Genomic DNA, 26,523 nt, shown 5'->3' on the forward strand with positions numbered 1-26,523 from the left:
GGCCTGAATAGCAAAAGTCGCACTGCATTTGTAAAATCTAGAGGACTTAATTCGGAAAGTTCTTGCTGCAGAAACACACAGCTTGCTGAAAGTAAGTCTCATATTAGTGATATAGCCAACTCAGTATCCTGTAGTAGTGGCAATGCCGCTCTGATACATTTCTTTCCATTATTTTCAAAGCTAGAGACATTACAGTTAATATAACGCAACCGCAGCAGGGATGTGTGTACTGAATGCTAAGGAGGAGAAAATGGTTAACCTGCTTACAGACCAACAGGGAGAATGAGCTCCCTCTCCCCCGGGCTGGGTCAGGCAACACACACCTTCTGCATGGTGCAGACTGGGACATGAATCACAAAATAGCAGATTTGAGGATAACACCAAGTTGGGTGGGAATGTTGATCCACTGGAGGGTAGGAAGGCTCTGCAGAGGGATCTGGACATACTGGATCAATGGGCTTAGCCCAACAACAAGGGCTGGGTCCTGCACTTTGGTCACAACAACCCCGGACAGAGCTACAGACTGGGGGCAGAGTGATCGGAAAGCAGCCCAGTGGAAAAGGACCTGGGGGTGATGGTCAACAGCCCGATGAACATGAGCCGGTGTGTCCCCACGTGGCCAAGCAGGCCAGTGGCAGCCTGGCCTGTCTCACACTGTCTCAGTGGGGCCAGCAGGACCAGGGCAGTCATTGACCCGCTGTACTCAGCACTGGTGAGGCCATGCGTTGAGTCTTGTGTCCAATTCTGGGCTCCTCAACTCAGGAAGAACCTTGAGGGGCTGGAGTGCATCCAGAGAAAGGCAACAAGGCTGTGAAGGGGCTGGAGCACAAGCCTGGTGTTGTCTGGCCTGGAGAAGAGAAGGCTCAGCAAGGACCTCATCAGTCTCTACAACCACCTGAAAGGAGGCTGCAGCCAGGTGGGGGTCAATCTTTTCTTCCAGAGAGCCAGTGACAGGACAAGAGGACACAGTCTTATACTGGGCAGATTAGGCTGGACATTAGAAAGAAGCTCTTCACAGAAAGGTTGATGATACATTGGAATGGGCTGCACAGGGAGGTGTTTAAGGAAAGACTGGATGTGGCACGCAGTGCCATGGTCTGGTTGACATGGTGATTTTCAGTCATAGGTGGGACTCGATGATCTCAGGGGTCTTTTCCAGCTTCACTGATTCTGTGATTAACCTGCACCATGACTGCAGTAAGACCAACACCACAGGTAGGGACAGACAGGGGCAAGTCCTAGCTTGCTCATGCTCCCTAATTAGTCAACCATGGATCTCACCTTGGGGTTATGTTTTCACAGAATGGCTTGGGTTGTAAGGGACCTTAAAAATCATCTAGTTCCAACATCCCTGCCATGAGCAGACACTTTCACTGGGGCAGGTTTCTCAAACCTGACTCATTCAGCCTGGTCATGTTGACTTCTAGGAAGGGAACTTCAAAAACTGCTCTGGTCAACCTATTCAAGTGCCTCATCACCATCACAGTAAAGGATTTCTTCCTAATATCTAATCTATACCTAATCTCTTTCAGTTTAAAGCCATTCTCCTTTGTCCTATCACTACACATCCTGGTAAAGTCTGTCTTCATCTTTTAGGCCTCCTTTAGGCACTGGAAGGCTGACAGTTTTTAAGAGAGTCTGTGCAGCTCTCCGCTGTGGAGGCTGATGGACAGTCTGATGCGTGAAGGATAGCCACAGGAGCTCACAGCAAACCCCATTTCCAGGTCTCTCACAGCCTTGGTTGACAGCTCTGTGCTGCAGCTGGGCTCCTCACAGAGCTGCTCCCTTCTTCTGTTTGTGAAATGCTGGAGCTTTCCCTAGCCTCAACTCCCCAAGTCCTCTGGTATTTGTCTTGCTGCTTTTGGACATGCAGAGATTTTGGGAACAGATCATCAGATCAAAAGGTCAGAAGTCTTTCCTGCTTGTGCTCTGGAGCACGGATTTTGTGTTCATTACTCATTTGAAAGATGCTGGGACAGCTGACACCACTAACAAGACTCTGCCAAAGGCAAACCAGACTATCTAAAATTATCTAAAATTTGGTTGTGAGGTGACAGAAAAAAAGGAAATTTCTTGAAGCTGTGGCAAAACTGATTTAGTCTTTTATCCAAGAGGGTTAAAAAAAAAAAAAAAAAAAGCAGCAAGCAACAACCTTGCACTTTTATTTTAATTCCTCATTTTCCCGTGTCCTTTCTTAGGAAAACTACCCACTTTTGACAGTAGACAAACTTGGAAGCAGGAAGATACAGTAGTATTTCTGAGATTAAACAGCAAGATTTCTGCAGCTGAAACAATTTCAGATCAATCTGACCACAAAAAGACAAAAAATGGTCCGAGGCCTGGCTTCTTAGCTACTGAGGAACAGGACTTTCTTCAAAGAAAAGACTAAATTTATGTTTACCGAAATGCTGCAAACACTGGGGGATCTCTGGATGACAGTCAAATAATTTTAGAATGGTCCCTGTCCCCCTGTTAAATAAAAAAATCCTGGTTTTTCTCTATGTACATACATGGGTTAGTGGAGTTTCTGCACAGCACTGCATACAGCACTGTAATCTCTCCATGGACTGTGTCTGTAGGGTAAGTAATGAAACTACTTGGCAAGTGCATTTTTATATCCCCTTTTTTTTTATTCTGAGGAGGATAAGCTTTAATCTCCCCAAATTAATTACACTATTCTATGAAGCTATGTGTCCTTGTCTTAATGGAACTTTCTTTTTAGAGCCTAATCAGTAGCCTCAAGTCTAAGTACACGTGTCCAGGGCGGATCTCAGTCTCCTCCTCATTTATAACGCATGATGACTGTACTTCAGTTCCTCTCTCCTTGTTTACACATGTTACTGACTTTATTGAAGACAGTGAATGATACATGACTAACATGGAAATCACGCTGAATGAAAATTAAATACCTTGAAGAAGTAGTAAAAATTACATCATCCCTAATTTGAGATGGTATAGTTCCACTGCAGCTGACAAGCCTCATGGAATCTATCTCTGTATGGAAACTGGATTCTATACACAAAGAGCTCTCAACATGCCAGTATGATGTTTGTGGCTGCCTGTGATTTGCTCACAGTAACTGCTGTATGTTTTTCCTTGGAAAAAGAACAGACCAGTTGGTTCAAAGCATGAAGCAGCACAGGATCATGCAAGCACGTTGCTGTAGGGCTCACAGGATTCCTTACTCAGTCAAATTCAAGAGTACAGTCCCAGTCTTCAAAGTGATTTATGATACAGCCTCAAGCTACCTTACTAATCACCCATCTACTCACTTGTGACTCTATGTGATACTGTGTCCCCAAGGGACAATACAAACCTCAAGCAAGAGATTAGAGTTGTAAAAGCAGAGGCAACATTTTCTTGAAGAATGGCTACTTTATTATCCCCTTGAAGACACAAAAACAATTATTATGAGCAAGTAACAATAAGGAGAGTTTAAAGTTTCCCCTCTTACACAGAAACATAATCAGAACAGTGTTGGGCAAATCATGCATTGGATGGATGGTATAAGATATTTGGATTTCAATTTGATGGCATAAATTCACAAAGGATTAATGAGAAAAAAGGTTTATAAAATGGTAATGAGGATTTTTTCCCCCTGGATTTTTCCCAGTCCATCAACCATATAAGTTTATTTAAATAATAATTTATTAAAAGGGATTCAGGTATAGACAGTTTGTTGTGTAAAAACAGTACTATATTTCACTCTTTTTGAGTCTAATTAAGTCTGTTTACTCAAAAGAAAGGGATACTGATCATTTTAGTCCCTAGATCACTGAAGGGATGGAGTCTCACAAAGTTCTCTCATTCTCTAAGAGCAATGTAAAAGCTAAACAGATGATCTTATAGTAGACTTTTTTTTTTTTTTTCCAGGCAGTAGCCTAATAGCTAAGGCAGCAAGGCTGTGATTTACAAAGAAATAAAAACCTCTTGCCATAGGAAAGAAGTGGAATAGAAAAGTAAGAAAGAAACCTAGACTGGAAGCTGGCATTGTGTGACTGACAACTGGCAAACCCCAGTTCACATCAAATGAGGACAATTAAAACCCTTCCCTTCTACTATTCATCTGTTCTTGACTGCATTCTAAAACCACAAGGTAAAAGAGCACATTTTTGCCATGCCCCTCACCTATTCCCTGGAAAAGCCCTCTGGAGAGTGGGACAGTTGAAGAAAATGCACTGCAGTGTTGACACTCCAGAACAGATTAGGGTGCAGCTGGGATGTTCAACATAAGCCACCAGAAAACAAGTATGTAGCTAACTGCTAAATATTCTAGTCACTTTCCTTTTGTTGGGAAGGACTACTTTTCCTAACACTTAGGCATGGCACAGAGGATGAGTAAATAGTTTTTTGATACCTCTGCTTTTGCAATTTGACTTGTGACCTGTTGCCAGTCACAGCTTCCTATATGCTTATTTTTGTCCTTTATTTTGCTTATGTGAAGCAAAATATCAACAGATAAGGCATGAAAATGCCATGAATCACCACATAAAGCTTAAAACAAAGCTATCAGGAAGGGTTTGGGTCTTCCCTAGCACAAATTTCCTATTCAAATGGGCGACAGTGCTGCTCAGTTCTTTTATGCCATTCTTACTCTGGTAAAACTCCCCAATACAATGATGCATCTGAGAAATGAGAGTGGGCCCTGATTTCCAGCCAGTCGATGTGAGTCTGAGGCACACATGCTCTACGTCTGTAATAATGTGTTAAGGAGCCCTGTGCCCCATCTGTGCCATTTAGCTGTCCAAATGGCCTCATGAATGCCTGCAGTTTGGGCTAGGAAGCTTTCACTTGCTTTGCTTGCAAAGACAGTTTTGGCCATGGTGCAGGAGTCAGCATAATGTAAGGAACAGAGGCAGTCTCTAAGGGGCCACCCTGTTTTGGAAACTGAGAAGGCTATTGCTGTTATGGACATGGACAGACTGTGCCAACTGACCACAAGGCAGAGAATACACCTGGGACTCTGCGGTTTACTGTAAGGGACACAGCCAGAGAGGAAGCAGCCTCTGTGCCTGAGTGAGTTAAGAGATAACAGATGTGCTGGCTACCTCCTGGGCACGTACTGAGGACAAAAGATTTGGACAACTTGACACCGACTTCTTCACACTTATTCGTACCACAAACCTGCAAAGCACCTGGTGGAAATGTAGCCTCAGCCCCACACTGCAAGAAAAATGCTTACATTTCCCCATTCACATCCTTCTTCCAGCCAGTGTCACTTAAGATTTCCTAAGTTTCATGCAGAGAGGTTTGGGCTGTTTCCAGCAGACTGTTTCTCTGGCTGCTGGCTTGGGGAGATATGCAGGCTTCCCATGCTCCGTGGCCCCAGCGGCTATTCCCAGCCCTGCGCGGGAGCGGCATTCCTTTCTGCCCACTCCCTTGCCGAGGCTCAGCCCAGGACACTCCGGCAGCCCTCGTAAGCAGCTCCGCTCTCCTCCCGGAATTGCACCCTGGGGTCTCGGTACATGTGTTCAGGATGCCGTGAGACTCAGACCAGGTGTCTGAACGTCAATTACACGGGGTCAGTGAGGCTGCAGCTTGAATGTGGGAATGCCTTTCCTCATCCATATGAGGCATGCCCGGCGACTGCACAGATGGAGCAGCAGGAGCCAACACTTTGCTGAGAGCAAGACACACACCAGGGCGACAGGGAAAGCCTGCAAAGCTTTCCCAGTTTCCCGTCCCTACCTTGGAAAAATATTCTGCTCCCTACAAGCATGGGCAGGACCTGACAACGGAGACCCATGTGGTACAGGCAGAGAATTGACAATTTGTACAGATGGCTTCTTTCCTTCTTTTTATCTCTGATGAACAGCTGGTTTGTTTCCAAGCCTGTGTTTCCACAGGAGGCTGGGGTGTGCACCAAGGGGGTCAGCTCTGTGTTGAGCCAGGAAATGCAGCCTCCAGAGGATGGACAGAAGGACAGCCACACTGCTCAGGCAGCAGTGGCAGGTACACAAGGTCCCAGAGCTTCATTGGATGTAAAAACTCAGGAGCTCAGAGTTGTGCTTTGTGACATGGCTTAAACCCGAGGCAGTTAGTTGTTTTATAATGACACAAACTAGAAGACAACAAAAAACCCACCAAAACCCCAAAAAACTCCAATTGTAGAACAAAATGAATGTGCTGTATGCAAAATATTTCACTTTGCCCAGCATTACTTTTCTGTATACAGCCTGATTATATATGCAAGTAATTTTGGTCAGACCTTTAAGGGTCTGGTGAACTATAAAGGAAAAGTATACTTGGAATAAAGCATTTATTATTTGGCTGCATCATCCAATAGTGAGAAGAGGTGTGGGTAAGATCTGCAGCTAGGACCTGCCAAAAATAAGCCAAGTCCTATTTATCTGAATGATCTTTACTTGCTAACTTCAGAAAGCTACTTCAAAATAAAGGTCGGGATCATTTACAAATAAATAGGATGCCTGAAATATCCCAGTAAGCGTGCATCCTTGGTAACTGATATGATCTAAATGTTCTTCTGATCTCATGTTTCTAAAACAAAAATAAAACTTGTTAGTAAATTTATATTGGAAATCAGGGGGTTTTCTTGACAAAAAGTCCCCTGTTGAGGAACTGTTCCTGGAGAGATATACCAAATGATGCTGCCCTTTCAATTAATACAGAAGGCTCTGGTCAATTTTTAAATTCTGTTCCTCCTAAAAACATGTTGATTTCTGTAAAATTGCCACAAATTTGAAACTTACACATCTGCTTTTCCAGCTTCCTGGCCTCCCTGCAGCCAGCTGGGCTGCACCAGGACCTGCTGGCTGCCTCTGCCTCAGGCTGGCTCCCCCATCCCACCCCAGGGGAGCCCCGGGTCTGCTCACCGGGCGCAGGGCCAGCTCCGGGTGCAGCTGCGCTCCCAGAGCGGTGTGAAATGAGCTGTGTGGGAAAAGGGCTGTGAGCAGTGGGGCTTCCCCCTTGGCCTGCCAGCAGCCTGGGAGCTCGGCCGAATGCTGGGCCTCGGTGCTGACCCGAGCTGTGGTCAGCCATGCCTGTGCCAGGCCACCCCAACCTCCTCCACCTGTGGGCAAATACCCCAGCCTGGCTCTGCCTGACTCCATCCCCATGGCCCTGCCCTGCCCTCCAGGGCTGTGTCTGCCCCTGGTGACCACCTGGACCCGCTGGAGGGACAGGTCCTCCTGTCCACCTCCCCACCCTGTCCGTGGTCCCATCCTCTTGGCTCCCCTCTGGCAGCCCACTCTGCTGCTGCCCAATCCACAACCACATCACCCCTCATTCCTGGGAAGCACAAAAGTAAAGGCAGAAACTGAAAGACAGCACAAAACCAGGTGTGTTCAGAAGATGCAGCAGCCTAGTCAAGCACTGACTGTCAAAGAGGGGAAACTGCAACAAAAACATGATTCTGCTGAAGTAGGGAAAATTAATCACGCAAATGCAAGTTTGCTCATGAACTGTGAGAGCATTTTTCCTTGCTACACATTGTTTCTAGGGTGTGAAAACAAGGATCTTTCTTCATATCAAACCAGCACCTTCAGCTTCCAAATGGACAAAAAAGGGCACGTGGAAACCAACAGTGTTGGTCCTTGGTCACTCAGAAATGTTTGCATGATAAAGATCACATACTTTCACTGTGAGCTGAGTCAACTGCTGCTATCAACTAGGTGCTGCCATTTTAAAGAAAATAACTGTTGATAAACATCAGGAAACTCTGCAAATTTCACTGTGTTTTTTACTCCTGAGGAGCAAACAGGGCACTGGGAATAAAGCAAGATAAGCTACCTTCTTAGGCAAAACTATGTAAGCTACTAAATTAACATTGAACTCTCAGATCTTGGATCAGTACAATATGAAGAATGTTCCACTCCTTGGCCAACTTTTGGCTTGTCAAAACAAAAGCAAAGAAGTAATTAAGAATAATCTGGTCTCAAACAAGAAATGTATTACTGCAAAAAAACCCCAAACCCAACACTAACACAAAATGTGCTCTGAGCTACTGAGTGGAAATATTTATAACAAATGTGTTTGCTTATAGTATAACTGAATAAGCCACAATGCAGCTTTACATTCTGAGTAAGGCAAATATATTTAGACCTACAAATAATTTTTTGTGCAGAATTAAAAAATTTTAAAAATACATGATAGTTTAGTATCATAATGCATAAAGGCTTCCTGTGGTAAAATTACTACACAATAAAACCCAGATGTCCTACCTTAAAAGCTCAAGGAAAAGCAATGCTGAATTTCTGAAACCACTTCAGCTACTTTCAGAGTCAGGTGAAGAAACAACAAGATCATTTTATTACATGACAGTTTACCTTGTCAAGGTTCTTGTCTCTCAGTATCAACATTTTAACTCTGAGAATTCTGGGAGGCTGACAGAACTCTGTCTATTCTGCTACCAAATGCAGCATGACATATGATATGCTAGTTAATAACTCAACAAGATAGAATTAACTCGACTATATTATAGTATTCTTTGATCTATAGTTCTGATCTATAAAGAAGAAAAAGTAGGTAAAGAACCTATATGTGACTTTGTACAGAGAGCTCAAAAAACATGGACACATGCAAGAAACTCTTCCTCATCATCACTAACTTCAGGCAGATACAATATTTTGCTTTTGGTGTAACCTGTCTTGTCCTTGCATGAATAACTTGATTCACTTATACAGGATATGACTGTATAGAAAGAAGAGACTCTCTAATTTTTTCCACACAGACATAGAACAAATGACTCTTAAAGAAATCTTTCAAGAAAGAATGATTAATTAGTAAATTAGAATCAGTATCAGTTTCATAGGCATGGCAGAAAAAAAAAAAGAATTTCAAGGAAGAATTTCAAGAGCAATAAGGAAAAGACTCTCTTACTGATGAGTGGAGCAGACAGCACCCAAGAAAGGAGGGACCAAAAATAAGGAATTCAAAGCTATCAACCATGACTACATTTCCATGTGTGCAATACTGGCTGTGAATGTGCTTGTCTGTCTGGCATCATATGATGTTGATGGGAGAAGTCATGGCTCTTAAAATGCATAAATAAATTCCCACTTGGGCAGCCATCCTGCTGCCTGTCCACAATATGATACAAACTCTGTGACCCTCAGCATCGAAACAGCACTGCCAGACCAAGACATGGCTGTTGATGGCAGTGAAAATGAGCGGCTTTGCCTTAGGCAGCTGCCCCCTCCTTCATTCAGGATTCTGAATTTCTCACAGTTCTTTAAGAGAGCTGCCCCTCCCTGTCAGCTCCATGACTGAACATGGAAAGAGTCCTCTCTAAACCACACAATGATTCTTCCAGGGTTCAAAGAAATTTTGAATAAAGCAATGAGATGTGCTAGGAGGGTCCCCAAAATGCTAGTGATTTTGTCAAGGTATCATTATTCTGTCTGATTTTCTTACGGAACACCTCTCATACTCAAAGATGAACCCAACTATACACTTATTTAATCAGATATAAATAAGCCATGTCTGTCAGTGTGGATACACCTCAAATGAAGCTGTTCTAAATTAGGATTGCAGTGTACCTTCTTGGGGGAAATCTCCTAGGCTATTTCTGAAGCAGCCCACAGGTAGGCAGCCTGGTGTTTCCAGGAAGAGGTGGATTCACTTTGCATGTAGCAAGTAAGTAATGTGGCAGATGAAATCAATACATCAGATTGATGCCTCCTTTCTAGACCACCTCAGTGGTCTGAGGGATAAGGGAGGCAGTATGCCTCCCTTATCACATTTATCACACTGTGACCCAGTGCCTACATTTGCAGAAGACACATTAAGCAGGATGGGCCAAGTGATTACTCCACCCTGGCTTCTTTAGCCTGGAAATCCTGTGTTAATGTAAAAAGTGCTCCGGTTTCAACCAGACAAAACTTTCCAGATGGAATAAAACAGGACACATCTGGGAAAACCTGGATGTGAGATAGCCCAGAGCATTGACACATTTTAACTCAGAGCAATAACTTAGGCCCTCAGGTCAGCAATCTAATTTCACGACAAAACCAACAGAAGTAGTAGATAGTAGTGTTGGTTTTATTTTCTCTTTTAAAGACTTATTGCTTCTCCCACTTGATGACTTCCTCCATGATATATCCCCTTAAAATCTCACAGAAGTGAAGAGAATTATATCTCATGCACTACTTCAACTGTTTTCTTTCTACATATCTATATACGGTCTGCTGTTATAATGACAGTTGTGATCTGTTACTTGCTGTTATTTTTGCAGATGTTACTCAAACTTATTCTTTCTCAATTTTCCTTCTTTGATCTGACAGTTATTTCCTTCTTTCCTGGGATTCTATTGCTCTCACCTGAATATAACTTGGAAAAAAAGTAACTTCTGTTAGAGGCGTTAAAAAATATACTAAGAGAACACCAATAAAGTAATCAAATGTTACAAAACTACTTAGGGAAAAGTGATTTTTTTGGAAGACAAAAGAAAAAAAATCAGGATTAGCAGAAGATACATTGTCTATGAAGAGAAAAAAATACCCAATAACTATATTTTTGATGTAATGCATTAGCAGGGACAGAAAGGGAGAAGAAATCTGTAAATGTAGTTGAACTTCAGGTAGCTAATATTACTTAATTTTATTTAAGCTATGTGAATTATTAAATCTACAATTCAGAGTAGTTCCAAAGTTATTTGAGGCCTCTAACATCACTATCCAATGTACGCCAAAGAGCACTAAAGATAACTGTGCCTGATCCACTCCATTTGGCTGTCTGTCCTGGCACTTCCATTCAGGGACTCCTCTTCCTTAGTTCTTCAAGCCTGCAACCAGCATCCTCTCCTCTTGCCAGAGACACCATTTTTTTTCTCTCCCAGTTCTCTGATATCCTAAACATCCACCTTCTTTTTCCTCCTCTCATTTCTTTTTCTTCTGAAAAACATCCGTCTCCCCAACAGCCAGCAGCAGCCTGCCACGCAACAAATTCAGTCAAACTCTCTGAGTTTCGCTCTTCCTCTCTCCCTCTTTCCTTTGATTTCCCACGAATTTCTTCCTATGTGCAATTTTTCTATTCAACACCACTTATGTCCAGTAGCAGTAACTCATTCACATATATATGGCTGTCAAAGTCAGCAGCTCTGCCTGTCTCATTACAGGCAGAACCATGACTTTTAAGACCTGGTCCTACAGACTCTAATAAGTCATAGCAGTTTTTTTAATTCAAGCTCATAAAACACTTCATAACATTAGCAATTGATCTGCGTAACAAATAGGAGAAGATTCAGTGTGACAAACAGGATTATAATACAAAGAATATGACTGCCAGCAACTTTGGCAATTATTCAGGTGCTGCTGCTTCCTGCTGACACCCACTTTGTCACTTCACAAACACATTTGACCAGAGCGGTCACTGCAAGGAGCAAGCCCAACCCTCCTCCCACCCCCAGCTGCCTGCTTCCAACCCCATGCCAGCCCAAGTTTCTATGAATACAAGTGATGATCTGACCCAGGATAAAGTTAGCTCTCACCCCTCTTCTTTTTTGGGGTAGTGATTAGTACAAACAAGGAATTTTCCAATTCAGCTCACCACACAACTACAGAAAGGCCTGGGCTGACCAAGGGAAGGAAGCAGCATATGAGTGGAAAATAGGGTAAATACTGTGGTGGCAGTGCAGCTCAATTTTTCATGGAAACATGACCAGACTTCCCCATTCACATTCACTGGAGTGTTTCATCTCCTATACAGCCGCCACCTTAGGAACTACTAAATCTGAGAAATTAAACCTTCAAGCAAGCCAATTTAGTCTTTCAAGATTCTCTGGGAAAACCAGCATGTGGAGATTCAAGCAGCCATGATCAGACTGCATGCATTAACTGAGATCTCTGGAACACCTCTTCAGTATACCTCTATTTTAACACCACAGCCTGCAGTCTACTGTAAGAACACGAAGGAGAATGAACTAGTCCATGCTATAGTTAAAACTCAGGTATCATGCTATGCACACTACAACACAACTTCATAGAAGAAGAGTCATAATGCCACTGGTTTATGTCAACTGATCCCAGTGGTATCATTAATGGGCATAAAACAATTGCAGTTATCACCAGCCTGCTCTGGTTTCAGTAGCACATGGTAATTTTATCATCCATTCAGCACTATGCAGCAGAACAATGTTTGTATCTAAATGAGGCAAAGAGAAGCAGCACATGACACGTAAGGTTCTTGCTCCTGTCCCTTCCCACAGGGCTGTGGGTCCCCAGCCAGACAGCCCTTGCTCAGGCACGATGTGGAGAGATCAACCATCCACGCAGGCTGATGGCAAGCGCTACATGCCAACTGCAGCCAGAGTGCAGGATTATCCTGTGTCACAACACCTGCTGCAACAGCCCTAGTGTTTCCCATTCCATAACACAGTATTTCCCATTCCTTAACACGGTATTTCCCATTCCTTAACATGGTATTTCCCATTCCTTAACACGGGATGCCATCCCATCAGAGATCTGGCCTATCATCACACGTCTATATGGAATGGAAAGTCATAGAGCTGCAGACAGTAGAATTAAAATATAGCTTTTGAAAATATGTAATCAAGGTCCCACTAGCAAATGACCACAGAGCCTTACCCACACTTGTGGCTGACCAATAAATGCAGCCACAAGCCAAGCCTACCAACCTCAGCCTCCTATATTCAGGCCTGATCCAAAATCTATTCCCATTAATGACAATCTTTCCATTAAACTCACCAAGCTTTGTAACAGGCAAATATTGCCTATTTTTTAATGCATACTCTCTTATGCATTATCTCTCACAGTTTTCACATCCTTGTGACAATGATGCAGGAGTTTGGTAATGTCTGCTTATATCAACAACTCAGGTAGACAGCTGCAACCGCCTATATGGTACATAACATCAATTTTTGGATTTAACAATTTAATTTAAACAACAATTTGTTTATAAACTCTGACTTGTAGAAATAAGCTTCACAGTCCTCAGTTGAGGTTTGTATGTAAATGAAGACATTTCACCTGCAGGTTAACTTTACCAAAGTACTTGTTGGTATCTTCAGCACTGCATTTTTGGTGTGTTTCTCACAAAAATAAAGAAATTGTTTGGTTTGTTTCACTATTGTTTTAACAAATTACCCAATTAGAGCAAAATTAACAGTGGAATACTTCAAACACCTGACACTTGAAGCATTATGCTTCTCTGCTGAACATAATTTTGTTGAAGACAGCAATCTGTAAGGCTTGCTAAGATGATTTGTTACTTGTTTCTTTTAACAGAAAGATAGATAAGCTATCTGGCAAGAAAAACACAGTTCCTCACTTATTGGTACCAAGGAACCTGCTTTTTTCTCCTCTTCTCTCCTCAGTAAAAGTCAGAAGATGTTTTACTTACAGCGTCCACTTTGACGGCTGACAGCACAACTTCCATCAGGATCAGCAAAAGCCCCGTATCCCTGCAGGGAAAGGTGAATAAGGACGATATTGTTTTAAGCTAGTGCAAAACAAGCACGTGATAACGCTCTGCAGTTAAAGGTGACAATACGACTTTAAAAAAGTTATTTCCAAAAGCCTAAGGAGCGGAATTACTTACTGACAAAGGAAAATACGTGCACTGGGAAGCTGCGAGATGTCCATTTTCGCTCCTTCCCCGGCCGGGGGCTCGGCTCAGGGCTCCCTCCCGCCGGACGGCCACCCCTGCAAGGCAGAGAAGAGCCCGCTAGTAACGCCGCTCCTCCCGCCGGAGGTCTCCGGGCTCGGCGACGCCGCTGCCGGAGCAGGGAGCGGCCCCACCGGCCGGGCCGGGCTCCGATCCGGAGCAGAGAGGGCTGTCGCGCCGCTCCCCGCGCCAGAGCGGCGTCTCCCGGCGCGCAGCCACCCGCGGGGCGCGGACCCCGACGGGCCGTGCGGAGCCAGCGCCCCCGGCCCTGCCCCGGCCCCTTCCGCCGCCCGCTCCGCACCGCTGCGCGCCGCGCTGCCGTACCGTGCCCTCCCGGGCGGCCGCGGCGGTGTGCGGCGAGGAAGCAGCGCGCCTCCCACCTCCGCCCCCCGCGGCCCACCACACACCCGCGGCGGGGACGAGGAGGCGGAAGAACTGCGGCCAGCGGGGAACGGGAGCGGGCGAGGTTGCGCCCTCCCAGGGTCCCCGCCCGGAGGGGAGGAGAGGGGGGGCTGCCACCGCCCATCGTGTACGACGAGTCGAGTCCTTCGCCCCCGAGGCATTGCAAGCGCCGCGGCCGCGACGGAGGGAAGAGACGCGCATGTGGGGCCGGCCCCGCGGAGCCCCACTCTGAGTCGCCGGCGTCCCGCCGCCCAGGGACCGACGGCGCGGTGCGGTGCGCGGCAGCATGCGGCTCTGGCTGGGCTTCGGGCTGCTGCTGAGCGCCGAGCTCAGCGCCGTGTCCGCCGCGGTGAGTACGCGGGGGCGGCTCCTTCGGGCTGCGCGATCGGGTGCACACGCGGGACCCTCTCACGGGGAGCCGCGGGAGCGGGACGGGACGGGACGGGAGCCGGCGAGGTCGGCGCGGGGCCTCCGCTCGCGGGGCGCTGGGGCAGCCAGGTGGGCTTCGCGCGGATGCCCGGCTGCCCCGCCGCTGCTCGGGGCTGTCCCTGCTGGCCGGCTCTCCGCGGGCGCGGAGCAGAGCGGGGCGGCCGGCACCGCGCGGGGATGGCCGCGGGGGTCCGGCGGGGACGGGCCCCGCAGCGCTCTCCCACGGCCCGGCACGGAGCGCCGCTGACTGGGGAGGGAATAGAAAGCACGCACCCACCCGGGACTGAAAAGTACCGAGCTGTGCTTCCATGGTGAAAAAAAAAAAAAAAAAAAAGTAAAAAAGAAACACTATATGAATAATAGTTTAGAGCTGGCTGCTTAGATTCAAAGTGCTGTGCACGCTGCCTTTGACCCCCGCGATGGGCAGTAGGCTGGGGACTGCGAAGGATCCTAATGTTAATGGTTAAAGCTGAATTTTGGCATCTTTCCGGATGGAACTAGATTGTGGCATAGACTTTGTAAAATCGAAAGCATGCAAGTAGTCTGAAAGGTTTGCTAAGGGAGCTAATTTTATCACTGTGATAATAGCTGTTAGCTGTCCTTAAGTCTAAAGGACTCTCTTTCCTGGCGCTCCTGAAGTATTTGGGCTGTTCCTTCTGTACGTCTAAGTAATGGGCAGCTGACCCAGTAATTTGTAATAGGTTATCTTTTTGTGTCTCCTTGTTTCCTTGAATTTGGTTAGGTTGATACTGTATTAATGAAATTCTGGAGTGCAGAAAACTTCTCAGTAGCTGTAGGCACATGGCTTTTTGTCATGCTTCCTGCTATAAATGTAAGATCTTGCATTAACATTTCAGTCAACAATGGAGGTATGGGAAAGAGTTATTTTAAGCTTTTCTGCAGTTTCAGATGAAATTAAGTCCTATAATGAATTTTGACACCTCTGTGTGACCAGTGGGATAGTGTGTATGTATTGAACCACCTGAAGTAAGCAGTGCACTGAACTTCCAATGTCTTGTCTGTTGCTCCTAGGTTGATAATATCAGGCTTACTGTGATTGCAATAAATCACTCAGTGGTGAATCCTCTAAGGCAATTCACCCAGCATTTGTCATTAAGTTGATTAAACTGTATTCCCTTAAGGTTGTAATTAATTATAATTAATTAGAGTATTTTGAAGTAAATAATTTACATTTGAGTTCTGAATTTGGTATATCTAGAAATAAAAATACCTATCTGTGAGGTACATTCCCACATTGTGCTGTAAAGTGAAGTCATTGGGTGAACCATGACTGTCAATCAAAGACCCAAAACTATGTAGGGATGAGGTGCTTATTAAAAGAAGATACAAACTTTAGTATTAGTTGTACGATTTGAGGTCTTCTGTGGCAACTGTGAGGAGGCTCTGTTCTAGAAGTATCTAGATAAATGTGCTGGATAAATTATTCCATTAAAATCAATATTTCTTAAAATGTAACCTGAAGCTGTTATATTATGAAGCCATTCCCATAATTAACCATTCTTTATGTGTTAAGCTGACTGCAGATTTCCAGTTCCTTGTCAGTGCCACCAGAAAACTCAAGTATGCAGTGGAAGTTGAGCTCCTTGCAGTTTTGTTGCCTTGGATAAACCTTTGGCTGTACATGGGTGGCCTTTCAATCAATTCCGTTCTGCTGGCATTGTCCCCAGCTCCACACTGTTGCCTGTCACTAGCAACCACACAAAAGGTGATGGAGACGGCTGTTAGCCTGCACCATTCCACGTGTGGGTGGTGATCGAGAGGCTGCTCTTAGAAGATTCTTGAGCTGGGCTGATGCCTGTGCATGACTGTGGCAGGGTGGTGTGAAGCACTCTACACTTGGGCAGCACCTCTTCTGCTTTTGGAGAGCGGGCAGAGCTGACCCAGTGCTCACATTGTCCTCAGATGAACGTGTTCCCACTGTTTACATTTAAAGAGTAGGTGTATTAGCAGAAGATTGTGTGGTAATGAAGGTTGTAGCAGTACTCTTTACAACAGACTAAATGGAGCAACCACTTTTCTGCAGGGAAAAAAAAATTATGCTGGTTCCTTCCTTCCCCAAAGTAGTTTTTATTGGCTAGTCTTTTTTTTTTTTTTTTTTTTTTTTTTTTTTTTTTTTTTTTTTTTTTTCCTCACAGAATTGGTAAGGCTGGTGGGCATCTTGGAGATCATCTAGTCCAGCCTCCTGCCCAGAGCAGGGACAGGCTGCTTAATGCTGTGTTGGCAGTTGTGCAGCCATAGTCTTATTAATTGTACCATGGCCTTACTCACAGAATTGGTAAGGGTGGTGGGCACCTTGGAGATCATCTAGTCCAACCTCCTGCCCAGAGCAGGGACAGGCTGCTTAATGCTGTGTCCCACTGAGTTTTTTTTTAAAAAAGACTGGATGTGGCACTTGGTGCCATGACCTAGTTGAGGTGTTAGAACATGGGGTTGGACTCAATGATCTTAAAGGTCCCTTCCAACCTAGAAATTCTGTGATTCTGTGATTCTGTGAGTTTTGAATATGTCCAAGGATGGAGACTGCTCAACCCCTCCAGGCAGCCTGTGTCAGTGCTTAGTCAGCCTCACAGTAAATATTTCTTCATATGTGCATCGAGGTTGTTCTAGGCTTGAGACCATCCATGCCTGTGAGCACAAGCAAGTGTGACAGAAGCAGCTCATGATGTGTTGGTGGTGGTGATTCTGCAGCCTGTCAGGGCTGACAGAGTGAAAAATTGTTTTTATCTCTGACATATCTGTGATTAAATACATCCAAGGAGATTTGGAATGACTGCTCTGACAGAGGCATTTGACGTAGCAAAGACAGCCCTGAGCCAGCTACTGTCACGATCACGTGCTTCAGTACAGAAAGAGGGAGCTGCTCCACTGCAGCTCCTGGTGGATTTAATATGGTGCTTCCAGATGTGACACTGGAAGTTTAGTGTTCTTTATTTTGATAAATTGTAATGAAAATTATATTTATAGCTAATTTGGGCTTTTGTGCCATTCTGCGTTCTTCTCAGAGATTAGTTTTCAGGTTACAGTGAGAGCAGAGTGGAAGACAGGGCAGTAGATTAAGATGTTTCCAGGTCAGGATAAAAGACTGCTCCCATGAGACAGTTACAGGAGAAGCTTGTTTTGATGGATCTCTGCAGGGGCCCTCATTTCTGACACTCTTCAGGCTGCCATTTCCTTTGGAGAAAGTCTGTTTCCTAACATTAGTACTGCTTGGTTGAGAGTGGACAGTGCCATGGGAATGCCTGTTTCATGGCTCAGTACCTTGTCCATGCTGCTGCAGTGCTGGTCCTTGTGCTGCATGCAGTGCAGCGAGATCTTCAGCTGCACTCAAACTCTGGATTGAGTCACCTTCCATACAAGTGGCTGCCATGTAAGCACTGGTGGAAGGGAGGAGCTCTCCTGGCCACCCCTGCCCAGCAGTGCTTTTAGCATTCTCTTCAAGTTCCCAACCAATCCCCCTTTTCTGCATTTAGTCTTGGTGAAACGGGTGCTGGGACAGAGTGAGAGCAAGCTCTATGGAGCTAATAGGGAAATGTGTGCCAAAACAGTGATAAAAGCATGCATAAATTTTTCCACAAGGGCAGTGCTGATTGCAGTAGTCCTGTTTGAGCTGAGAGTGTGGTGGCAACTGGGGATGCACTGGTGGGAGGCCAGGAGGTTCCTGTCCCTGGGTAAGCCCTGTATACAGAGTGGTCCCGTATGTGGCCAGGCAGACACAACTCTGCTGTACTGTCCTCATGCATTCCTTGCATCACCTCTCCTGTTTTTACATGATATTTGGGAGTGCATTCTGACACACACAGTTAGAAGCCAAAAGCAAAAGGAATATAATTGCTTCCAACTAATCTGACCAATTTTCTATCCTCTTTTCTTTAAAAATGTGATTTACTGAGATGGAGATGTACAGGGCACATAAGTCTACAGTAGATAAAAAGAATGACCTGGACTTTTGGCATGTGGTTGAAGAGAAGCTGTATGACTGAGTCTGAATCATGGGTAGCACTTCACTTGGGTGTGCTTTTGCTGATGAAGTAAGGCAGGGTTGGGCAGCTGCCTTCTGCAGCAGTTCGTGTCTAGGACTGCCATATCTTTGCTGCTGAGACACCCCGAGGCCATCTGACACCCTTGTCCCTGAATGTCCTCAAGAACTTGACAATACCAGGAGCACATTTAATAAACCCTAGCAAGTGTTAATTCAGGAGGGAGATATGGTCACTCTGATTCTGAAAATATGGCCAGAAGGGGAGACCCAAATGATTTCTGATGAGTAAAGCTCCTCTCAGGCTGGAAGGCTTCAGAGAAGAACAGGAAATGGGTTTGGTTGCCCCTGCCAGGAAGAAGACAAGTGCTCCCTTTTCTTCCTGTTGGAGCAAGATGTCTTGTCAGGAGGAGGTATAAGATCTGGGGTGGCTGAGGGTGCACCAGAGAGAGTCATTAGAGCATGGGCAGGTAGGAGGGTGGCCTTCCAGCTTGTGGCCAGCACTGCTTGCTGGGAAAGTGGAGGAGTGGTGGGCATGGGTTCACCTGTTCCAGCAGTTGGGGGTTATTACTCAATATGTGTGCACAGAAAAATGCTTGGGCACTTCTGGGGACAAGGGGACAGGCTTGGTGACTCCTTGCTTCCAAAGGAATGTCTTTATACCTTTTGTCCTTTTTGCCAACTTCCTCTGTCCACTTCTTCTACAGTATTATGCCATAGGGTGCTGGAGGAGGGAGAGAAGGGCAGGATATTTTGGAAACACAGACCTGCCTGCTGCCAGCTGTGTTGGTGAGCACAGTCTCTGAACCTGCTGAGTGTCAGCATATGCAAGTGCGTTCATGGACTGTCATCCCAAGCTGCACAAGTTTTGCTTCTGAGTGTTTGTATCAAATGCCTGCAGGACTACTGCAATGTTTCATTGCAACTTGTCTGCTTGGTGTTTATAATCCTGGATGTCACTAGTTTGTATAATGCCTGAGGTTATGCTGGATGTATATTCTGTCAGTTGCCCTGATTATGTAGAGCAATGTAGTACAGCTGCTGCAGGCAGCTTAGACTATTGTTCTAAAATGTCAGAAACCTTCTTTAGGGATAGGCTTAGGAATATTGTTCTTTTTATAGAACTAGACTAAACAAAGGAAGATTCAACAACCTCTACACAAGAATAAATTGACTTACTTCATCAGTGTTTGAAAGTTACATAGTACACCCTTTCCAGAATTTCCGCTGACTTTCCCATCATAAACACTTAACACCTTAACACCTTGCAAGATTTGATCAAAGAGTAGAATTTGGGCAGCGGCTATGACCTGAATGGAAGAGCAACCTGTGGCTTTAGTGAGTAGTTGAAGGTGTAAAGTACTGCTGCAATGTAATGATGTGTGTGGGAAGATAAATTTTTGATTTCTCTGGGTTGCGACTGGCTGGAATTATTCTTCGTGATAAAATACATCAGAAAGGTATGTGGCATTAACCCTTCAAGAGTCTTTATATAGCAGTGTCTTGGACAATGTGTCAGTAAAATATAGGACAAGTTAAAACATTATCAGTACATAATTACTAATTATGCTGTTGTAATCTGAGGTGAGTTACAGTAAAGAAATAGAAAAATGAATTCTTCATAAACAGTATAACTAGTGCAAAAACTAGTCCTTTTTTACCCTCCGGCATGTACAAACAGTTATGGGATGAAAAACGGACTGTTTAATCTTCTTGTCTCTCTGACATATCCTCTTACAGAAGGAGAAGCTTGAATAAACTTTCTAAATTGAAAAAAGTACAGTGTAGATGTTCAGAAGCACTTCAGCTTCCAGTTCCTTGTACTTCTACTGTACTATGTTCAGCTCACTTTTTACCACTTTGGCATCTCAAAATGTCTCAAATATGTATTTTTTAGGAAACCTCTTAACATGGTCTGCTTTCATTATATTTCCAACATAGGCAAAAAACATTGTAAGCCTCAGTATTATATTAGCTCTTCTTAGCTTAGGTGTTTGTGTGGTGCTGGTGGGAACTACCCCTTCTCACCTCTCATTTGCCAAGTTATCAAGCATCTGAAAACCTGTAATTATGGGTGCCAATGAGAATTGTAGTCCTGCTTTTATACGTGTGCTGGGGTGTTTCAGTGACATCAGTGCAGTTCTGGTGCAAGGTGCTGAGGCCTGGGTGCAGACAGCAGGTGCTGTGGAAGCCAGCAGCTTGGGAATCTGCTTGAGTGGAGATGAGTCACCCTCACAGCCGGCAAAAAAATTCCCTGTTTTTGGCTTGGCTTGCCTTACAACCCCATGATTAAAAGGACACGTCAGAAAATGAAATGAGGGAAGCCAAAGAAGAGCTGGAAAAGGATAGGTTTCCTTTTTCTTGATTTTTTTTTAATGCTACCTTCATATTTAAAGTATGCTGTTCTCACACATGTTCTGAAATAAATGGCGTAAGATTTGCCATGAATGCACCAACTTAATTTGTGTGTAATTGTGTCTTTATCAAAGTTATTCAGCTACTTTTATGATATTTCTTGTAAGCTGAAGGGTTTCTTTGTATGGATTCAAGAGAATCACTAATCATGCTGTGTTCCATGCTTTTTTTCTCTGTATGCATCCGCTGCCTTCACCTTTACTGCTGCTGGCAGACAGCCTCTTTCTCGCAGGGTCTGAGGAAGGGTGTGCTTCTTCAACAGAACAATGTGAAGGACAAAATACAAAGTGCTGTCAAGTGTGTGGAGTAAACAAATTGCAAAGTAATAATTAAGTTTCTTTCATCTTTTTGTGGCTTTCATCTGCATGTAGCAGTGATAGACCACATTTTGACGTGCATATTTTTAAGATGGCTGAGAGGGAACCAGCAGAATATTATCAGAGTTATAAAATAAATCCAATAGTTAGTTTCATACACTGAGATTGGTAGGAAAAACTAGAATATTTTATTTAAAAATCAAGTGAGTTTGGTAATTTGCATTCAGAAGAGATGTAGTTTTTTTATAGAAGACTGACACGTGGTACAAATTATCTATTGTCTTGTCTGTAGATAACATATACCTTATTAAAGGACATTTCAAATGCTACAACTGGCAACAGAAAGTTTTTAGGTGAAGTCTGTCACCCCTGCCAAGCTGTAAAAGTGGGAGTGGAAGAGATGTGCTGAGTTGCTCCAGTTTGAAGAACTGTTGAACTCTGTTGTTCATCTCTGCACTGAGATAAGATGAAAGCCACAGATCGGGTTTAGATGTTAAACTTTCTTGAAAGGTGCCAGAAGTCTGGTGGTGTTCCCTAGCATTGCTGAAAAAAAAAATATTTGAGGCAAGTAACATTCATCTCTTCTACTACCTTTAAACACCAGTGTCCAGCCTTCTCTCTGCCCATGTGTGTCTCAGCTGCTGTGGGATTTATAATCTCTCTGGCTACATGGGAGGTCTGAGGTTTCAACTTTTCTTCTAGTCAAGATGCCCTCTCAATATGTCGTTTGTACATGTGGATGTTGTCTTAACACTGGGGAATGAACATGGTAGAGCATTTCTAAATGGTTTAGTGGGAGAAAGAGTTCTAATTCATCATAGTCAATGATCAATGCCATATTTACGTGAGGATTCTTCCTATAGATAATTCACATTGGAAATTCATAATGAAGTATGTAATCTTTCATGCAAATAATCACTAAGTGAGTGGAAAATAAATAATTTTATTAGCTTGTTCTCTTTTAGTAGATGATTTATGGGGTTCTTAGTTTAGTATACAGGAATCCGAATGACAAAGGTTCTTTATTTTATTTTTTCCTCTTTGTCATGACAAATGTTTCAGTTGTAGCTAAGGGATGGGACAAATTAGCCCATTTTCACTGGATAGCTATGTGCTGACTGGATATTGTAAGTCTTTTGGTCTTATTAGTCCATTTGTTTATCTAGTGGAAGAAAACTTGTCTTCTAGTCTACTGAAAACTTCTGTTGAAATGTTTGTTAATCTAAAAACATTGAAACAAATCCTAAGATTGTAATGGAACCCAAATAAGGCTGAAAAATTACACTGGTATGGACTGATGGGGCTGTCAAGAATTAGAACAAAAGTTTAAAGAGAAATTAGTGCATTAATAGTTTGCATTCATAGTGCACATATTAAGGGAAAAATCAGCTACATGAGGGTAGATTCAAGCATTCCAGGAATTTTCGTATTGTACTTGAAGCTTGTCCCTTTTATGGCAATGGTAAGTCAGTTATCTGCTAGCAGAATAAAAAAGGATGAGTTCTGGCTGCTATAAAGCCAAGATATATGTGCAGCACTAATTGTGGCCAAAACTCAGAAGATTTTTTAGCTGAAAATACACATATGCTTTTAGCAGTTTGTTCGAATAGGCAAGGAATACTAAAGCCATGTAGGTGCTTATAATGTAAAAGCTTTATGTGAGAAAATTATGAGTAACTTTTTACTGAAACATTATTTTTTTTTGCTGAGGTGTGTTGACTGGGGCTGTATCTTTGTTAGGAACAGCTGCATTTTTTGGAATCAACATGGACACTTTTAGAGAAAAACAGGGAATAGCAAGAGACATAAATGAAAGTGAGAAGAAAGTAAAAAGCTTAATACTATGCTAGGAAGTCTATGTTCTCATCTTTTTTTTTTTTTTAATGGCACAGTGATTCTGAAGAGTCAAGGCTGCATGGTGCATCTCCAGGGGCCAGAGTAGAAAGCAGGGCATGACAAAAGGCTAGAAAAAAGGGAAAGAACTAAGTGCTAGAGCCCTGCACTTAAGTTTTGCTTAGCTGGACAACAGCTGTGGGAGCTGGCTCTTGGTCCTGGCTGCTGCCACCAGTTGTGGGACCCTCGAGCAGTCCCAGCCTGGCAGGGGCTGTTCCGTGATCATTACTGGTAAATATCAGCTGAGACAAGACTTAGACACTGATTCTGGTGCTGTTAATTCTTACGCAATGTAATCCTACTGTCTGTGACTTTCTCTTGCTATTTTAAACCTTACTTCCCAGTATGGACCTTGGTGATCCAGCAAATGTTGTACCAGTGCCTAAAGTCACTGGGTTAAATAATGTCTCGGCTCATGCCCTCGAGAGTGCCAAAATAATAGTTCAAATCATGCAGAAAAGTAGATCCATCTTTCTGGGAACATGCCTTTGAAAATGTGCTCTGATTCACACTGGTCAGACAAACAATGGATGCTGATTTCTGATGCATTTTCCCGGAATTATGTGCTTGGTTGGGACAGAGCTTGTGATTTTAAATGGACTGGATGTGTCCTGAGCATGGAAAAGCTTTGAATGGTAGCCCCTGAGATATGCAGGCACACAACTGCTAACCTTGTAGTGATTGTAGCTCAGTGCCCTCTGTCCTGCCAGCTGCAGACTCATTTCCTCAAAGCTGCTAATAATTTCAGCTTCCATGTAATTGTTTTTTAGAGTAGTCAAAGAGGCTGTGAATGTGGAAAGGTTTTTTTCTGGAGTATCAAGGAGACCAAAGAAGATGATGGTGACAGCACAAAGCCAAAAAACTGCATAGGTCAAAAATTAGAAAGATTGTTTTGGGAGAATGCTTCTGTGTGCTATCATTATAAAAACCATGTTTTCCTTTTAGTGCCTTCAAATAAAATCTTTAAAGGAGCAAGCCTGGCAAGTGGCTGCCTTATACGTATTTGTGTTTTCACAGCCTTTGCAAAGGTAATATATACACTAAAATATACATCTAATGAAATGTGTTTGTTCTAAATGCCTTCCTTGCATTCCAAAAAAAACTTTCTCATTGATACCACAGGAGCTGCTGATGCTAGAATTGATTTGGCAATGTGAAAGCCAGAGGAAAAGGTCTGTTTGGTCCTCTGGATACACTACTTTGGATGCTGCCAGGCCTGCAGAAAATGCAGCTGTGCAAAACACAAGTAGGATATTATCAAGATTAACTGACCCTGTGTTAAGGCCCGAGATGGCATTTACATGGTCCCTGTGTAGTGGGTACGTTATGGTTTTGGTGCAGAGTTTGCAAATTGACAATTCTCTGCACAACTTTAGTTATTCGCACAATATAAGACACATCTGTGCATTGACAAACATCTGGGCTCTATTTCAGCAAAATACTTCTTATATTTGTTCGATGTGAAAACGATAATATCCTTTATTTTAATACTGTCCTGTTGCTTATAATTAAGTAGAACCAATTTAACATGCGAAATAGAACAGCATGTAGAATTTAATGCAATGCCAAAGCAGTGATTGTCTTCTGTGGAGCTCAAGTTTATGTTAGCTGGACTGGTGTCCTGTACCACATGGTTCACAAGCAATTCTTTGTTTTTTCTAAATCCCCATTCAACATCATAGATTAAAGTCTGAACATTTCATGGCCAAAATGTGAAAAGTTCTGCGTTTTCCTCCTGGACCCTCTCAGATGTGTGCCATGGCAATTGGCAATTACATGGGAGGGGTTTGCACATGGCACAGTGTGTGTCTGTACTGTCCAAGGGAAATTGTGAAATTGATTGATATGGGAGGCTGCACATGTGATTATGTCATGTTGGGCATTGTTTTGGTTAATACCCCTACTTTTCTGATAAATGTGGTTCAGCTGTCTAGAAAAATATTTCATAGTTCTGAATCCAGAGATCTGTAAATCAAACCAAATCAGTCTTGAAAACAGAATTTTTTGTGAAGTTGCACATATTATATTATGAGGTAGTGTTGAAAATAATTGAATGTTGTGATGTGCTTAAAACATGAACCTCTTACATGAGTTTTTTTTTTTTACTTGAGGACAACTGACAAATTTCTGTTATGTTAGGTAAAATGTAAAGCTTTTGTCCAAGACCACTCCCTAAAACAGAATTTGTAAGTTTGTGTGTGAAGTAATCTGTTTCTTGTGACTATTGTTTGCTGTGTTTGAAAGTATAAAGTGCGGAATTTCTGTCCTTAGATTTGTAGTGTTAGATGGAAGCTGCATTTTTTAAATCTGAGTCACACCATGCTAAAGGCAAAGTTATGATGTACATTCATAATTAACCTATCTCATAGTTGTCACTGATGATGGATAATAATTTGTGTGTTTCCCTAAGTACCAATTGTTATTATTATCCTGATAGCCCAATATCAAGTGATAAAATTGATAGGAATTAGTAATTAAACTAAATTTTGGTGCTGATGATTCAATATCTGACTGGCTGCAGGAATTATTTAGTGAACCATTAAGTGTAAAACTGGGTTGATTTTGGAGAAAGCATCAGCTTCTTTAGACTGATTATTTACCTGCCTTTGTTTGGGAAGGGGGAAAAGGGGGTGGGACTGTAAAAGAGTCAAGGCACTTTGCATGTTATGATGAGGTGCTGAGGTACCAGCTGGGTGAAGAAATAATTTCTAAGTGTATTGTCTGGGTAAGGCCAACAGCTACACTGCGCCATTCCTCTGTGCCTTCCTGTGCATGCTGTGCTCCCTGGGGGTCAGACTGGTGTTTCAGCCTGCTCCTTATACCTGCTTTACTGTGGTCTAGGGAAAAGATATGCCAGCTTTTCTTTCCTGGCTGATGCCTCCTACACATTAAGCCTTGCAGGTGAATCAACATGATTTGCCTTTTACCCACTGTCAGCACCAGCATTTGAAGCTGCTGAGGCTAGGACTGGCCAGCAGCAAGGATGTGCTCCTGCAGGAGGAGCAGCAGAACCCACTGCCCATCATGCCAGGGGAGGGGCAGAGGAGTGCAAAGCAGCTGGTGGGCTGTACATCCCAAGTCAGACCCTTCATCTCTTCCTGTGAGCTCGAGGGTGTCCAGTGAGAGTCCATCATTGCTTGTCCTGCTGGCACTGGAGAGGTTTGCTCTCCAGTAGAGCCTGAAGTGGTAGTGCTGCTCCATCCCTTCCTGAAGTTTCCTATGAAGCTGAACTCTCCAGCTGACTGCAGTAGGGAACCAGAGCAATGCCAGTTGCCTTCCCTTCAAAACCTACAGGCCATGAGAAAAGGGAGGGAACAAGCTGTAAAAATGCCAGAAAATGTTTGTAAGATCTATGTGTCCTCTTACTCTTAAGGTTTTTCAACAATTTATTTATGGCATGAGAAATTACTTTTGTCACTGAAGAATTATTACATGCGGAGAAGTCGGTTAGTGATCTTGACCAGTAGAGTAAAAATGAGTTTCATCAGC

General features: G+C 43.7%; 2 protein-coding genes across 4 annotated transcripts in view; one reads left to right on the top strand and one right to left on the bottom strand.

The window, feature by feature from the left end:
• The window catches only part of COL4A2 (collagen type IV alpha 2 chain), a 139,887-nt gene extending 125,789 nt beyond the window's left edge, over positions 1 to 14,098 (bottom strand). The window contains exons 1-3 of one of the 3 annotated variants that reach the window (XM_041472307.1): positions 13,989 to 14,098; positions 13,516 to 13,619; positions 13,318 to 13,378 (exon numbers count right to left, since the gene is read on the bottom strand). In XM_041472307.1, coding sequence (XP_041328241.1) covers positions 13,318 to 13,378; positions 13,516 to 13,559 — 105 coding nt within the window. In that variant the 5' untranslated portion in view covers positions 13,560 to 13,619; positions 13,989 to 14,098. Of the gene's footprint in view, positions 1 to 13,317; positions 13,379 to 13,515; positions 13,620 to 13,882 lie in introns of all 3 variants that reach the window. The other 2 variants (XM_041472305.1, XM_041472306.1) reach the window with 2 other exon arrangements.
• Positions 14,099 to 14,201: 103 nt separating this feature from the next.
• The window catches only part of COL4A1 (collagen type IV alpha 1 chain), a 121,417-nt gene continuing 109,095 nt past the window's right edge, over positions 14,202 to 26,523 (top strand). The window contains exon 1 of the mRNA XM_041472308.1: positions 14,202 to 14,332. Coding sequence (XP_041328242.1) covers positions 14,270 to 14,332 — 63 coding nt within the window. The 5' untranslated portion in view covers positions 14,202 to 14,269. The remainder of the gene's footprint in view (positions 14,333 to 26,523) is intronic.

Source organism: Pyrgilauda ruficollis, unplaced genomic scaffold, assembly GCF_017590135.1.
Source record: "Pyrgilauda ruficollis isolate IOZ18807 unplaced genomic scaffold, ASM1759013v1 scaffold29, whole genome shotgun sequence".
Lineage (NCBI taxonomy): Eukaryota > Metazoa > Chordata > Aves > Passeriformes > Passeridae > Pyrgilauda > Pyrgilauda ruficollis.